At 35.1% G+C, this 15,340-nt stretch overlaps 1 protein-coding gene across 5 annotated transcripts in view; it reads right to left on the minus strand.

Annotated features, from left to right (window-relative positions):
* LOC131029656 (sodium/calcium exchanger NCL2) overlaps window positions 1–15,340 on the minus strand; it is a 198,457-nt gene that overhangs the window by 47,202 nt on the left and 135,915 nt on the right. For all 5 annotated transcript variants that reach the window (XM_057960228.2, XM_057960226.2, XM_057960229.2 and 2 more), the window contains exons 4-6: window positions 4,349–4,494; window positions 4,000–4,261; window positions 3,611–3,907 (exon numbers count right to left, since the gene is read on the minus strand). In XM_057960228.2, the coding sequence (XP_057816211.2) occupies window positions 3,611–3,907; window positions 4,000–4,261; window positions 4,349–4,494 (705 nt within the window). The remainder of the gene's footprint in view (window positions 1–3,610; window positions 3,908–3,999; window positions 4,262–4,348; window positions 4,495–15,340) is intronic.

A 15,340-nucleotide genomic window follows, 5' to 3' on the forward strand; every position in this document is an offset into this window, starting at 1 on the left:
GCAGACCGTCGAGAGAACGATGGTCACGAGCGGCTACACAGCAGTCGGGGTTCGACAACAACGTAAGGTACGACAGCTGCAAGTACAAAGCCTGCAGAGTATAGAGGTTGGTGGGGGGAACTCCCCCCGTAACAAAAAAAAACTTTGATTTTTTTAATACTTATTTTTTTTATTTTTTTTAAAAAGAAATTTCAAAAAAAAAAATTTGTGGAAAGTGATAAGATTTTTTTTGCAGAAAAAAAATTTCGAAATCCATAACGTACCGCCCAAATTGGGCAAAATTTTACTTTCACCAAAATAGGCCGAACTTATACTCAAAATTCATGGAAACGGCCACTCGGACGCAATGGCAAGGTCGGATCTGGTCTAGGACACCTCCAAAAGATGCTGCTCCTCAAATCTGCCTCTTGACGTCGCAATAATGCCTCTCAAGGACGAATCAATGACGCTATAATGGCTTTGATACCATGTGAGATTTTGCCAAGATCACGAGCTCAATGAAATGTACAAATAGACAAAATATAGGACAAGAATAAACTGTATTCTCATCAATAGATAGATGATCAAAACATCAATAGTTATTACATACAATGTAGAAGAGCCTGCATATATAAGCAAGGCAATATGGATATGTGAGCACACAAACATGACATGTGGCTCAATAAGAAACAAGGGTAGGTAGAAAATAGGTGTGGTAGGTAGGAGAAACAATATAATATTCCACATGAGATGGATCATCCACCGAAGGTGGAATGTAACAACAAGATCACACCATAAAAGATGGAAACTATCCTACACACACTATCCCAATGTGGCACAAACACCCAAGTGTCTCATACCCAAACTACTATGTAATGCATGTACCTAAGTAAACTTCCAACAATTGCCAAGGATTCAATGCATTTCCATGAATTCCAAGGGCCCTGTGGCCTTCTTGGGCGAGATTTTGCCTTGGTCATGGATTTTCATACTTTCCATGCTATCCTTGCCTCGTGTGTTTTAGCATCCTCCTAAGGAATAGGGCGGAATTTTACCATGGAGGAGGATTTCACAATTTTGTCCATTGTCCATGAGCATACCACTTTAGCGCCCTCCCTTGTTCCTAGGCGGCATTTGTCACTAGGGAAGGAATTTTAACATTTCCATAGATTTCTTGCCTCCCCCAATTTGGCGCCATGACCATGCCTTGGGCGGAATTTTGCCATTGCCAATGATTCACTCATTTTTTAAACTTTCCAAGCTCACGCCATTTTTGCACCCATCCTTGACCTAGGGCGCAAATTTGCCTTAAAGGAGGAATTTATGAGTTTTTTGTGAATTCCAAGGCTGATTTCAGTGCCCAACTCCATTTCATGGCACGCTATTTCAGCCTTGGCATGGAATCTTGCAATTTTCCATCTCTCCATGCATGCTTCTTTTTGGCACCTATTGTTGGCTTGGGGCGGATTTTCACTATGAAGGAGGAATTCAACATTTCATGCTTCTTCCGAACTTGGATTGAGTTTTTTGAGTTTCTTCCGGATCAAGCCACCATATAAGAATTTGGGGTGATTTCCCAGACAGACAAATTTCTCGAGCTTTCCACTTCAGGAAAGGGCTTCCAGCACTTAACCATTTTCTAACTCTCGTTGTCTTCTTTCTGACTTACCCGAATTAGAAGTAATCACAAATGCTTGATCTTCTTCACCTTGCCTGAATGGTCCTCTTAGAACAAACTTTCCAAAAATAGAAACCTTTAAAACGTTAGCGTTAGATTCCTAGACAAGACACATGAATGACTTACTAAATAGAAACTTACTAAAAGTAGAAATTACCAAAAATAGTAAGTTTGATTATTGGCAAAATGACGACATTCCGAGACTTGATAAAATCCCTAAAAAATAGGAACTTTCTAAAAATAGAAAGTTGCTCCGTTTTGGCTCAAATTTTACTGGGAGGTTCCTTGAAGGGTCCCGATTCCAGTTGTATGTTTAGTTTCTTCAAAACCCTAACAGAAACCCCAAAAATCTAGGACTAAAGGCAGAAACCCTAAAATTGACAAAACAGGCCCTAGACTTCACCAAAATCACTCAAACAAAAGGCAGACTTAATCAAATTGACCCCCAAACACTCGCAAAACCGAGAGACTAACGAGACTGCCACCAAAACCCAAAAAAACCAAGACCAAACGACCAAAAGGGCCTAAAAGGTAGGGGGCCCTATCTGGGATGGGGTGATGTGTGATTAGGTCACAACAGACCCCACGATGTAATGAAACAAAAGAAGACAATCTAGGCAAACAACCAAATTCATCACAATGAGAGTGCTAATGCAGAGGCTAAGACTACTCACTAAGGAGAGTCCACTGTGAAGGGGGAGCAGGCTGGAAAACCCTACATGATAGCCAATTTCGTTTAGAATCCCCTTTAACATTTAAGGTCAAAGAACTGCAAGTAGTGGACAAAAAGTTGGTAATGTGAGCTTCCGCTGTGATCTGAACTATGGAATAGAGGTGCAAGAGGGCCCCTGCCACTAGAATGATATAGAGCCACAACCACTAGAGGGATATCAAGGAGTCTCATCCATACTACAACTCAAGGAAGAGCAATAGGCAGACTGAACAATTCATTTTTAGCATTAGGATTTTTTTTACTATAAATAGATATTTTGTACAACTTAGAATGTAATATCATAATGAGGGTTTTCTATTGAATTATACCCTAATGAATGTTTATTTCTAACACAAGGTTGCACCTAAAATGGTAGGCCATATTGTATGGTACAACAACTTTTTACATAAGCCTTCTGAGGTAAATAAAAAACTATATGGTATTGTCTCCTTTCATATCTACACACCATATTTGACATGAAATAGAAAAAATATTTTTCTCTGTTTTAACAACTAGATCTTCAGTTTTTGGCTCCCAAAATCTATACATTTTTTTTCCCGTAAGTCAACCTAGTTAATTGAATTCCATTTACAGTTTACAGTTTTGCCACACCCACACCAGGTTAATGCTGCATAAATGCAATGCTACTATATATCATGTCAAACGAAGTTCAGAAAAGATGCAATTGCAGCTTTGGATTTGAATAGATCTTTATAAAGCATGATACTGTGACCATAATTTGTTGTTGGCCCAATGATGGTATTTTGGGATAACTCTAAAAATTTTTCCCTTTGAGCAATTTGTATACAAAAAAAGTTATAAACGGAACTTTATATTTTGAGGGAATCTGCTGATAATTTGGCTTTTTGATTATTCATAGAATCATAACTTTATCCTATTGAAGGTGTCACTTTTGAGATTATCCAATACCATTCCTGGTAAGAGCCTTTCTTTATTTAGTTTATTCATACCATTTCTATGTCATCTACTTAATTGGATTCATTTCTGGTTGCTTGTTCTCACCATCTTTGCCTATTTTCTTAAATAGTAACTTGAATGGCTTGTTACAGAGAAAAGTAAAGACTTTTGGTTGTTCACTAGAAGCTATTCCAGAAGCGTGTTGTTTTTATTCCATACTTATGTGGTCAAAAAATATGAGTTGCTAATAAAAATTATAGAAACATATACTTATTCCTCGACAAAATAAACATACAACAACCATCCAAAGATCAGGGAATAACCTCAGAATAAGTCAAGGAAGCTGTCTGTGTTTTCTTGCGGCTTGCGAAAATAAGTGCTGAAACACCCTCACTAGAGTTTGTAGCCAAAGGCATTGCTATGAAAGAGATGAAAAATGAAGGAATGCTTGTTGCATCAGAAAAATTGTCAACAGCATCTACAAATGGATCTGCAAATATTCCAGCTATAACAGCACCTCCCAGCATAAGTGACACAGCTTTCAGGTAGAATTGATATGGATTATCATTATCATCTTTCGTGTCTTCAGGGATGAGGTTATCAAGCTCATCTCTGGCTGTCTGCAGCATTGGAAATTTAATAACAATTGGTCACGTAAAGTTTAGTATAATATCCTTATGTGCATAACTAGAACAAATTAGGAATTTCATACCCTTTCCAAATCAGAGACTTTCCTTGAGTAGTTATTTGAAAGATCAACTTTCTGTGCAACATGAAGCCAAGAACGGATTCCTTCTTCAAACTCCATTAAGTCAAGTTTACCATCTCTTGAGGTATCAAAATCGGACATTATTTTGTCAAGGGCATCTTTAGCTGAAGCATTTTGTTGATGCAATTCAAGACCAACAAGTAGCCCACGAAGCTCGCCTTCAGACAAATGTCCGTCACCATCAGAATCCAGGCTATTGAATATCCTGTATTTCAGGCATAAGTCAAATATATTGATTCAAGCAAAAACCACATATTTTGTTTATGCTCGCTAAATAGAGTGTCATTTTTACCCTTTAGCAACATCAACATCAAGTTCTCCATCTTCTCCAACAAGGGTTCCCAATCCTTTTTTATGTACATGATGCAGGACAGATGATACTATGTGTTTATGTTTTGCATATTCTATTCGTCTTTTTTGAATCCAAGGTTGTATGACCTGCACATGGCACATAAGGAATAATTAGACAAACCAATAAAGTCAACCTTTTAGTAAAGCTATTCCTTTTCTCTTCAAATATTGTAAGTGATATTTAATGAAAAACTCAACCAAGTTCTTAATATGATGTTGTAGCCTGTTTATATAGTACAGAAATCAAGTTTCCATAATAAATAAAATAAGAAACAAAATTATTGTAAATCCATGCAAACATAATTGACTACAGTGGTGATAAAAAGCATCATAAAATAATTGCAAGTTACAATATTCGCTGCTTTCTCTTCATTAATTCACAATGTCTGCAACCATTCAGAACAAAGAAAACCAGTACTTATTTGCAAGCTACACATGAAATATTCAATATGCAATCCCAATAATGCATCATTTCACTGAACAAGCCAAATCCTAAAAACTCAGAAAATACATTAAATATATGACTGTATAACATTATTGTTAAACTGATCTCTTTAAAACCAAAATCTGTAGAGTTTTGCTTGAGACCTTGAAAATTAGTAAACTAATTACATCAAAACCTTGATTGACTTCTGATAGTACCTTCCAATCTTATCTATGTTAAATAGGAATTCCAGATAGAAAAGAACCCTCCACCACTAGCGATTCCTTAATAGGTTTTGTAAAAGATCTCCATATTGAACAAATGAGGTGTTTGTAGTTTCTTCAAGGTGGGAAATCTCAAAACATGACATTGAGTAGTGGATGATAATAACTTTGGGTGGCCCAAAGCTTGATCATCCAAAATCCTCAATTGATGAATGGCGAAGCGGTTACAGCCACGAGGATGCTGATCCATCCCAGACTATTTTAACCACCTAGCATTTGGTCTTGCTACTAACCTAGACAAGGTGTTCCTATCTCTTCCAAGGTTGAATCAACAAAATCACCTATGACTGCATATGGTTACTTTTCTGCTAGATTAACCATCGGTGTTGCATTGACATCTAAATTTCTAATATTAGTGTTGTTGCTTATGGGTCTTGATCTCACTATGGATCGACCAAAACATTGGGGAATGTCAGAACTCGAGGAGATTCAAGATAACTGGTTCAACCAAGAGATTCAAGTGTTCTTTGGTCCTTGTTTTCTACTAAATTAGTATATCCTAACTAAGAAATTGCTAAGTTAAGAACTTTAGTTCTATGGGGAGTCTCATCCAAGATTTGGTTGACTATTAATTGTCTTTTATCTAAGTAAGTTTGTCTGTTATTTGTCCCTTAAACCCCATAAGGTGTCCTTTCTTAGACTCATATACAAGCTACAAGAACTAAAAAAATTCAGTCTGAATTATTCTTAACATGGAGTTGAGACAATAAACCAAACTTCGATAGAAGGATATTATGAGATGCCATTGTGCAACCAACAAAGAATGAGATCATTGAAGAAGAAAAACCCAACATTGAAGTAACAGAAGAACCCTTAGCAAGTGTGCTTACTTACAAAGCTCCTGCTCTCAAGGTAGGCGATGTATATGGGAAGTCTTATTTGAAAAGAGAGTTTATTGAGAAATATTGTGTACGAGTCTACTTTTAAACAATTTGTTAAGCCAAGGACAAATCTCATTGAGTTAAATATTGAGTATAATCCTAATAAATATATTTAGACAAAATCTTTGCCTATTTCCCTATGTTTGAAATAAATTATATTAGGAGCCATTAATATTGCAACTATGTTCATTTTGGAGCTATTCTAGTTTACATAGTGTTGACAGATATTTTGTGGCACTCTCTAATACAGAATAAAATACTAAGTATTCTATCTTCTCTTGAATAGGGAAACCTCAAATTATAAACAATTTGATCAATTAAGGTAACCCCAAGGTTCATATTGTCAGGTTTCGACATGCAATGAATAGACTCAATGAAATTATGCGATTTGCTGTTCTCACAAAGAGACATACACTTCTACAAAATAGCTGGAACTTGAACATCCGATATAGCAATTTAATGATGCTTTCTTCCTAAACTAACTTAAACTTCTACCAAACAAAGATCAAAGGGATAAGGGTTAGAGAAACTAATCCAAGACCTATGAAAAACGATAATAATGGATAGTGCTTCGGATAGACGAATTCCTTATGGAACTCCTTCCTAATTGACTAGATATAGCTCACAACACCATAGAGTGCAATCTTCTAAGGGAGTGAAAGATTTTCATATTGTATACATCCCTGACCCAATCCAAAAGAATATCTACAATTGAACTATTGCCAAAATGAGGTTCAAACTAACCATACACTACAATTTGCAATCAACAAAGTACAAATGGTATGAACCAAAGAATTCATCAAATATTTTCACATTTCTCCATTAAAATCAATGAACTTTACCTAAAACTTGAGAATTAGAAACCATGCAAAATGTTGAAACTTCATACAAAGAACCACCGTATCTTCAATGAAAATTATGTATTGATTCCAACATAGTCTTGGCAACAATATCTAATCTCCTACTACTACCACTATTCTTGCCACTATTAAACTTTACAAATAAAAAGGCCAAGCCTTATATAGATCTCTCAATTACAAAGCAAGGGCCCAGATTGATTCTAAATCAATGGCCAAGATAATTCAATAAAACCCTAAGTGGAGTTGGTTATAACTAACACCCTAACTTCCACCCTTTTAAATATTTTGACCAATGAAAATAAGATATCCTCAATGTCAATATTTGTGAGCAACGAAAGCAAATAAGAAAATTCCATGTCTTCTAGGATTGTGTGCCCATTATCTTTTTCTTTGAATGAGTCAAGTTTGATGAATTTGGACATGTTGACCTTGGATTATTTGATTGGTGGAGGTGAGTAGGTGCCATCTTAACTTGCATGATTTGCAAAGTTTCCCCTTATTTCACTTAGCTCTTTGTTTCATTTCCACCTCTATACCATCATAAAGAAGTCTCCACATCTCCAACGATATCTCTTGATACTCAACATCATCAATAGTGTCTTCTTCAATTCAACTAAGGTTCCTCAAAATGCTTTCCTTGGTGTTTCCTTATGCACTTCCACCTTCATCTTTGCTATCCTCCTCCTTGGATATCCTTGACCTTGACCTCCTTGTCGTAGTTGCATCCTTCTCCACCATTGCATGCAATCATTCCTGAAAAGAGAAAATACCTTCAATTACAATTATGAATATAAATTCCTATGTTAGTTATGGAATTCCTCGAGTGAAATGCAAGAAATTTATGAAAATAAAATAAAAGTTAAAATCTTACACCTAGTTCAATTGAAAGACTCTAAAAGAATTTTCATGAAAATCATTCTCCAAGGGAAAGTTGTGAAACACTTTTTATTGTAAGCGGCCATTTGATTTGGATTTGTAAAATATTATCAAAAATGCTTCATAAAATGTCTTACGAACCCATGTTTTTCACTTGTTTCATAAATTTTTCCAAAAGAATGGACCTTAATACATTCTGATTTTGCCTCAAAATCTTAAAAATGCTCGATTTTGTGAAACAATTCACTCAAATTTGCATGTAAATTACTTGTATTTCTTCAAAGAAATCACCTTCTTTCACCTCTGATGTGTTTCTTTAACAAAGATCGCCCTCTTCTCATTCAACAATTGGCTTGGTGTCTGATTTTTTCTCACAAATTTGTCTTCATCTGCTGCAACTCGCTCCTTATTCTACTCTTGAATCTGCTCCTTATTTCACTCTGCCTTTAATTTGCTTTGAATTTGTTTTGGAATGGTGTGAAATGACTTCCTTGAACTTGAATATATAGTCGCTCAAAGGATATTACACCTCCTTGACAAGGGTCGGCTTAGGTGAGGATTTCGTTTTGTTTTTCACATTGCAACTTCTCTCCTTCAAGTCGGCCCTCCTCGTTCAAACTTTTTGCATTGTTAAAAATTGATTTTTGGAGGGAAATTTCACAGTTTTGCATTCAAGTCGACCTCTCTTTGACTTCACATTTGATTTGAAAAGCTATAAATGCAAGGTGGAGTGCTCATAATTCCAAGCAGATTTTTGACTTGTGCTAGGATTCCTTGGCGGATTTTTACCCTAAGCTTGGATTCCTAGGCAGATTTTCACCTTACTCATGGAATTCTTGGTGGGATTTTGGCTTTTCATAAAATTCTGTGGGATTTTGACTTGTTCATGGAATTCCTAGTAGGATTTGAAGGTGAGTGGATTTTTTGGCAGGATTTCACATTTCCACTTTGTGCTTGGATTTCCCCATCAAATTACATAAAAAATTGATCCTTCACCTTGGATTTTTGAGCAAATTTCCCTTTCACAATTTCAATCCTTGGATAAAAAACCCTATTTCCTTTTCATTTCATGGATAAAATTCTTCTTTCATCTTCACTCCAAGGATAAATTCCTCATCCAACTTTGAACCAAGGATAAAATCCTCATTTCATTCTCATTTCATGGATAAAATCCTTATCTCAACCTTGGAATTTTTCCATGACTCAATTTTGGATTCACCTTTCAATCCTTAGCAACCTTCACCTCTCCTTATTAAACTTAATGTTTTGTCAAGTGAAATTTTCCTATGACATTTCCCTGTATTCTTCATCTTGAAGATCACTCATGGATTTTAGACTTAGATTACCTGATTTGACCTACCGATTCTTGACTTAAATATTATACTCTAGGGTCATTCACTCAACAAGGATTTTGGGACTCTCATTGATACTTGGGTACTTTTGACAAAGGAAAGTGAAATCGTTTCTTTATTCCAAGGGTTGTCCTAACTCACTTTCAGATTGACAAGGACCTTGCTACCTTCTCCCAACAGCTAGGAGACTAAAACTACTACCAAGCTAAGAAAAACAACTAAACTAACAAGCAAAAAGAGGGGTCCCCATTTGCAATAGAGCATATGTGTTTACAACACAACACATAGGTCCTTGTGTCCCTTACCGCATAAAGCCTATGTCTCATATATGTGTGTGTGTGTGTGTGTGTGTGTGTGACAAGCGACAAACTCAAAATGAAAATGATTGCCAAATATTTGTTTTGTCTAGACTAGATGAGAACTATGTGTGTTTTGCCTATCATCCTAATCTTGGTATATGTCCACGTGACAAGGATTGTAATGAAGTCAAACATGGATCTCTTGACTATAGGGCAATATTTACTTTTGTTTATGGACTAAAAACGTTTGGTCCATTTAAATATGTCAATGTCTAGATATAAGCCTTATACAATATGACTACTACTAATCATCTTGAAATGATAGACATTGCTTTTTGTAAAAACATTGAATGGAAATGTTCAATTACAAAAGGGCCATTTCAAAACAAAAGAATTCCCACAAGACTGGAAAATAGATTGGACAAAAAAAGCAGCCCCTAAAATGATAGCTCATAGTAAATCTATGCATAAAATCAAAGGATCTTTAATGCATTTACTCCAAAGACACCTCTCTTAGAAATATTCCAATCTTTCAAAATACCTATACCTGGGTCTAGCTCATGTTCTACTAGAAGAGAACAATTAATTGTTGACGAACAAGAAAATCCTAATAACGAAAGAAAATCCTGATCCAAAGGGAAACTAACATGAAACAAAAGAATAGGTGTTGCTATTTGCATGTATGAGAATGCCGCTACCAAGAGAGTATTATTAAAAAAGGTCTTTGCACAAAAGTGTAAGATGGCCACCACTAAAATGTAGCCATAGCATTGTTGATGGGTTAGTCATTTCCAATATTCCTTTCAACTTTTCAAAGAATTAAAGAAAGAACCTAGCCTAGATTACAAGCATATAAATTGTTTGGCCATATTTTCAAGTCATTTCCAAAAAGAATTTTGATGATTTATGCAAGAATATTGCATTTTTCTTATTCATTGACTTTTTGAAAAAGCATTTTTCTCCAATAAAATAACATAAAGTCTCTTATGACCACTTTTCAGCACCTTGTACCTAGCGACAATTTATTTGCACACTTGAAACATCATTTTAAATAATTAAATATAAGTTTTCATTTAATTTTTACTTTTTCAACAACTTTAATATTTAAATATTTAATTAATTTTCCCTTCTAAATCATCCCAAGGTCTTACAAAAAATATTAAAATAAGTCAATCAAGTTGTCCTAATAATTCCCCCAACTCCTTAAGCACATAAGACTTTAGACCACAAAAAGTTGCTACTAATCAATGATGATGGAATTCTCCAAGAAGTTTGGAGTTCTCCCAAATTGTTGGGTTTGCACATGAAACATATTGTTGCACAAATAGTGCTTCTAGGAACTTGCTGCCACTATCAGAATTTCTCTTCTAGAGAGTTAGCACTCTCCAAGAAAGTTACAGTTTCTAAGAATGTTGGAATGGATCAAAAAAGGGGGGACATTACATGTCCTCATTGGAATTGCTTGTCCTCAAGCAATGCCAATTCAAGCTTCCAACTCCTACCAACTAAACCTTTCAGCAAATACCTAAGTCCCAAATCCCAAAGAATTCATTCTCCAAAAGTAAATTTGAAATACATCCTCTTGGATCCCAAGTTAATTTTGAGGACTGCTGTGACCAACTATCCAAATTTTCTCAATTTTACCAAGAAATCGCTTAATGCACAAGATGAGATCACTGCCATGCTTACACTACGCTTCTCTAATACAAATGGAAGATGAAAATATACTATCTTCGTTAGTGTTGTCAATCAATCCTCTCTTTAAAATGCTATCAATTCCACATAGATTCATCCATCAATTCCTAGTGTAGGGCACCCAATGCCCTTCATGCCTCCCTCCATGCCTCCATGAGGCAACTTTTGGGTTTTTATTCACTTTTAGTGTTTTAACATTGTAATAAGGTCTAAAGGACCATTTCAAATGTGTTTGTAGTGATTTGGAGTCTTAGAGAGTCTTTTGGGGTCAATTTTGTAAAAGTTGCAAAATCTTGTCAATGTTGTTGTAGGGATACCAAGAATTGGTAAATGACTCCCAATGGCATTTTATCATTGCATTAAGGTCTATTAGACCTCTTTAAACATGTGTAATGGTTTAGAGCCTTATGAAGTCATTGGAGGTCAATGATCATAAATCACAAAGTTGCACCACAAAAAGTTGTTAAGCAACTTTCATAGCAGAAGTTGTCATTTTGTAAAAAAGGTGGTTTTGGATAGTTGGATTTTGAAATATGGTTTGTAACTGTTGGGGGGGATGTTTAGACATGTATTTAACCTTTCCCCATCGACCATGGATCGATTGGATGTGATTTGTCTTGATTGAAGTAATCAAATCTATCTCTACTCTTGCATTCACAGTTTTTTCAGATTTTTATTGCTGCTCTTTTGTTTGGTACGGTCTGTACAAACGTGATGAGGGGTTGAGCTTTCTATGGTTTGAAAGATAATTGAATTACAGTACTTTTTCATTCTTGCCAGGTCAAAAGAAAAGGTCTTTTAAGTTGTCTAATGGTCAAATATTTCCAGTCACCCTGTTCACAAACTAGGTTTTTCAGGCATAGCATTCCTATTTTGAGACAGGTGTTCTACAACAACCATATCTCTGTTTTGCATATGTTTTATAACTTTTTCCAAATGGGTATCCAAAACAGGTTTTAGATTTTAGATATGAGGTCCGATTTGCAAGTTATCGCCATTTTATCAATTTCAGAAACCCACTAGAATTGGGTGACCTTATTAAAGAAATCATAGAAGTTGGTTAGATCTCTGCTCTTAGAAGCCATGGAGGGTTTGTATAGGTCATGTGCACATATTGAAGGTTGTCTCAAAGGTTTGGTAAGGTTTTTGAGTGTTGGTTACCAAAATTGAAGGTTTAAGCCTTGTGTAGGCTTAAGGGTTTTGTAGGCTTTGAAGGAATAAGAACCCATAATCTTAAAACATAATGAAAAATCATTGATTCCTACTCTTTCCTCTGCATCAATTCCACATAGATTCATCTCATAACAAATGAAAGTTGTCATGCCAATGTTAGAAGATAAAACTGAATCAAAATCAATGCAAGAGGAGAAAGTTGTTGCAGATCTATCTAACAAATAGCAAATCTTGTATGGAGAACAAGCCCTTACACAACTTTCTACCATTCACCAAGTAATATAGATTCAAAAAAGAAACATAGTTTGAATGATTGCACTCTTCAATATATTTGTAACCCACTTTAACTAAATAAATTTGCTCACCTAGATTTTGATCCAAAAGGCTTTGGTTGTGCAACTCATGAATTCACTACTTCCAAAGCATTATATTTTTGAGCATCAATTATCTCCCTCCAAATATCTATATTAACATTCTTGAGAGTAAGCACATTGCTAATTCTTTGAATAATTATGAAAGCTAAACCAACAAGACGTACTTGACGAAATCCCACAAATTGTTCGGTCTTTTTCTGTGATGTCAAGTGTCTCAAAGAAACACCTGAATCCCAATTCAATATCATGAAATTTGCAATTCCTAATCCTCGATCCTTCTTGTCATGTAGATAGATTTTGTTGTGCCACTCTAATATTATCACAAGTTGTAGAATTTGCATCAAGAGATATCTTAACAACGATCTCAAAAAGAGGGTTCTCAAACGATATCTTTGCATCCATTTCAAAAGCAAGTTATCAAAAGATATCTTTGCATCCATTTCAAAAAGCATATTATCTAAAAAAGATTGAAAATTATTCTTGTTAATTAGACCAATCTTATTTCCAGCACACCTATGTACTTGTATCTTCTAGTTTTCCTAGATACTGATATGAATAGAAATCCACTTGAAGCCTATCAAACTCATCAATTACCTACTTAATTTTCTTAGCCCCTGCTTCATTGTCTAGAACTACAACATCTGGTTGATTTTCTACCTCTAGTAGTGCTATTTGGATTCTTTCTAGTGAGTTCTTGGTTAATTTGAGCTCAAAGGTGAGCTCATCAACTTTTCCCTTCATTTACTTACGCAACTAAGGCTCCATTTACAAATTTGTTGTTCACATCTCTATCTTTAACCATATGCAGCTATTATGATTTCAATATTTCCATTGCATTCTTAACTATTTGTAACTCTGCAATAGTGACAATTTGTTTAGTCCTAGCAACACTTACTCCATCTAATTGCTCAATCAATTTTCTCTACAAATTTTGCATAATCCTTCAATAAGCCTTTTTGTGCTATCTAACTCTACTATGACTTTTACCTCATTTTCTCCTGTTACCATCAATTGTTCCTTCTGATCAACCTCATGATATCAAGAGTCATGAAAACATATTGAACTTCTGCTAGATTCAATACAAAAATCAGCATTCTCTTCTCAGGCATTCTTTCTAAAAGTCGCTCTAACAATTTTTTGGCATCTCCCACTCATTTGTTAAATTAGCATCACTAGATTGATCTCAGTTCTTATCATTAGTTACTTATCTGAAATTTTCAGCATGCTCAAACCCATCATTAATAACATTTTCCTGGTGTGCATATCTCCCATCATTAGTTCTTTTGGAGCTCTAGAACACATGCTTCTTGATTTGAGGCATTTTCTTAATCACAAGAATGTTTTCTTCCTTCTCAAATTTAGGTTCTGTAACAACTTCAAAAAAAATTGACCGAAACTTTTCTTCTTCTTCATGCTCCACCGTCACAATTTCTTCCTTATTCTCATCATCATTCTACTAGAATAGACATATGGTATTAGTAAAAATCTCATCTTCTTTTTAGCTTGTGGTGTAGGAGTACCCATTACTTTCTTTCAGGATCTTCCTTAGATTTCTTTAGTTTCTTTTTTGATTATTTATCTAACAATGTTTTCACTTGTCCTTTACTTAGACACCTATGACTTGGCTACCAATGTTCTTTGCATGAGAATCAATGTTTCTATCGTCTAAGCATATTTTTGCTATCAACATTCTTACCAGCAATAAGAGAACTCTTTTCTTCTTCAACTGCCATTTCTACTATTAAGTATGGCTTCAACATTTTCCTAAATTCACCACATTTTAGCCAATGCATGCACAATTGATGAGACTTCTTGATCATCCTTTCTCACAATAGCCAACAAAACTAAAAGGAGTGGCTAAGGAATAACATCAATTTCAATCAAAACCAAAGAGATAATTCTCCACATTGAGGCCACAAGATTTTCCTCATGATTCATACTAATAGTAGCAAAAAAATGTTGAAACATTTTAAAAATAAGATCATCATATTAAAGTACCAACATCACAACACATGATCTACCTATTGCAATAGTTTCCAAAAATGTTACCCTCTTAGTGAAAGGACTTGTGATATCATCCAAACCTTGAAAAATTTCCACGACCGACTACAATATTTCCCTCATGATCTTTATACCATATGGATACTTAAGAGATATTGATCTTGTAATTTCACCAAAGTAAGTGGTAACTATAAGTTTCATAGCATTATCAAGGTGCCTCATAAGCTTAAGTTTAACCAACAAAATCATTGATGGTTTCAATGCCCATCGCAAAATCTTAGCATGTCTATTTTACCATGGACAAACAAATTTCCACCTCCTCTATACCATTGAGTAAAACATCTTTTGATTGAGGAAACTGCTCGAATTCCTCCCCTGCATAGTAAAGTCTCATTCCCAAATTGACTAACGCCATGATTTCACAAGCTAAATAAACCAAAGCTCCAATAATTTTTCATACAATTGAATAAGTGGCCAACTCAAAACATTAAGTGAAGACCACAACAAAGTGTTAGCTTCCCAACAAATTAGCAAGACCACCAACAATAACACAACTATAATAACCCTTGTAAGGCGATATTTCAAATCCCAAAAAAAAAAATTGAAATCAACTCAATTCTACTCTTTCTAATCACCTAGCTCCTACAATGGGCAAGGTGCATATAGAGTAAGAATGAGGAAAAAAGAAAGTTAATTGAAAAATGCTGGTGGCAA

Source organism: Cryptomeria japonica, chromosome 7, assembly GCF_030272615.1.
Source record: "Cryptomeria japonica chromosome 7, Sugi_1.0, whole genome shotgun sequence".
NCBI classification, from domain to species: domain Eukaryota; kingdom Viridiplantae; phylum Streptophyta; class Pinopsida; order Cupressales; family Cupressaceae; genus Cryptomeria; species Cryptomeria japonica.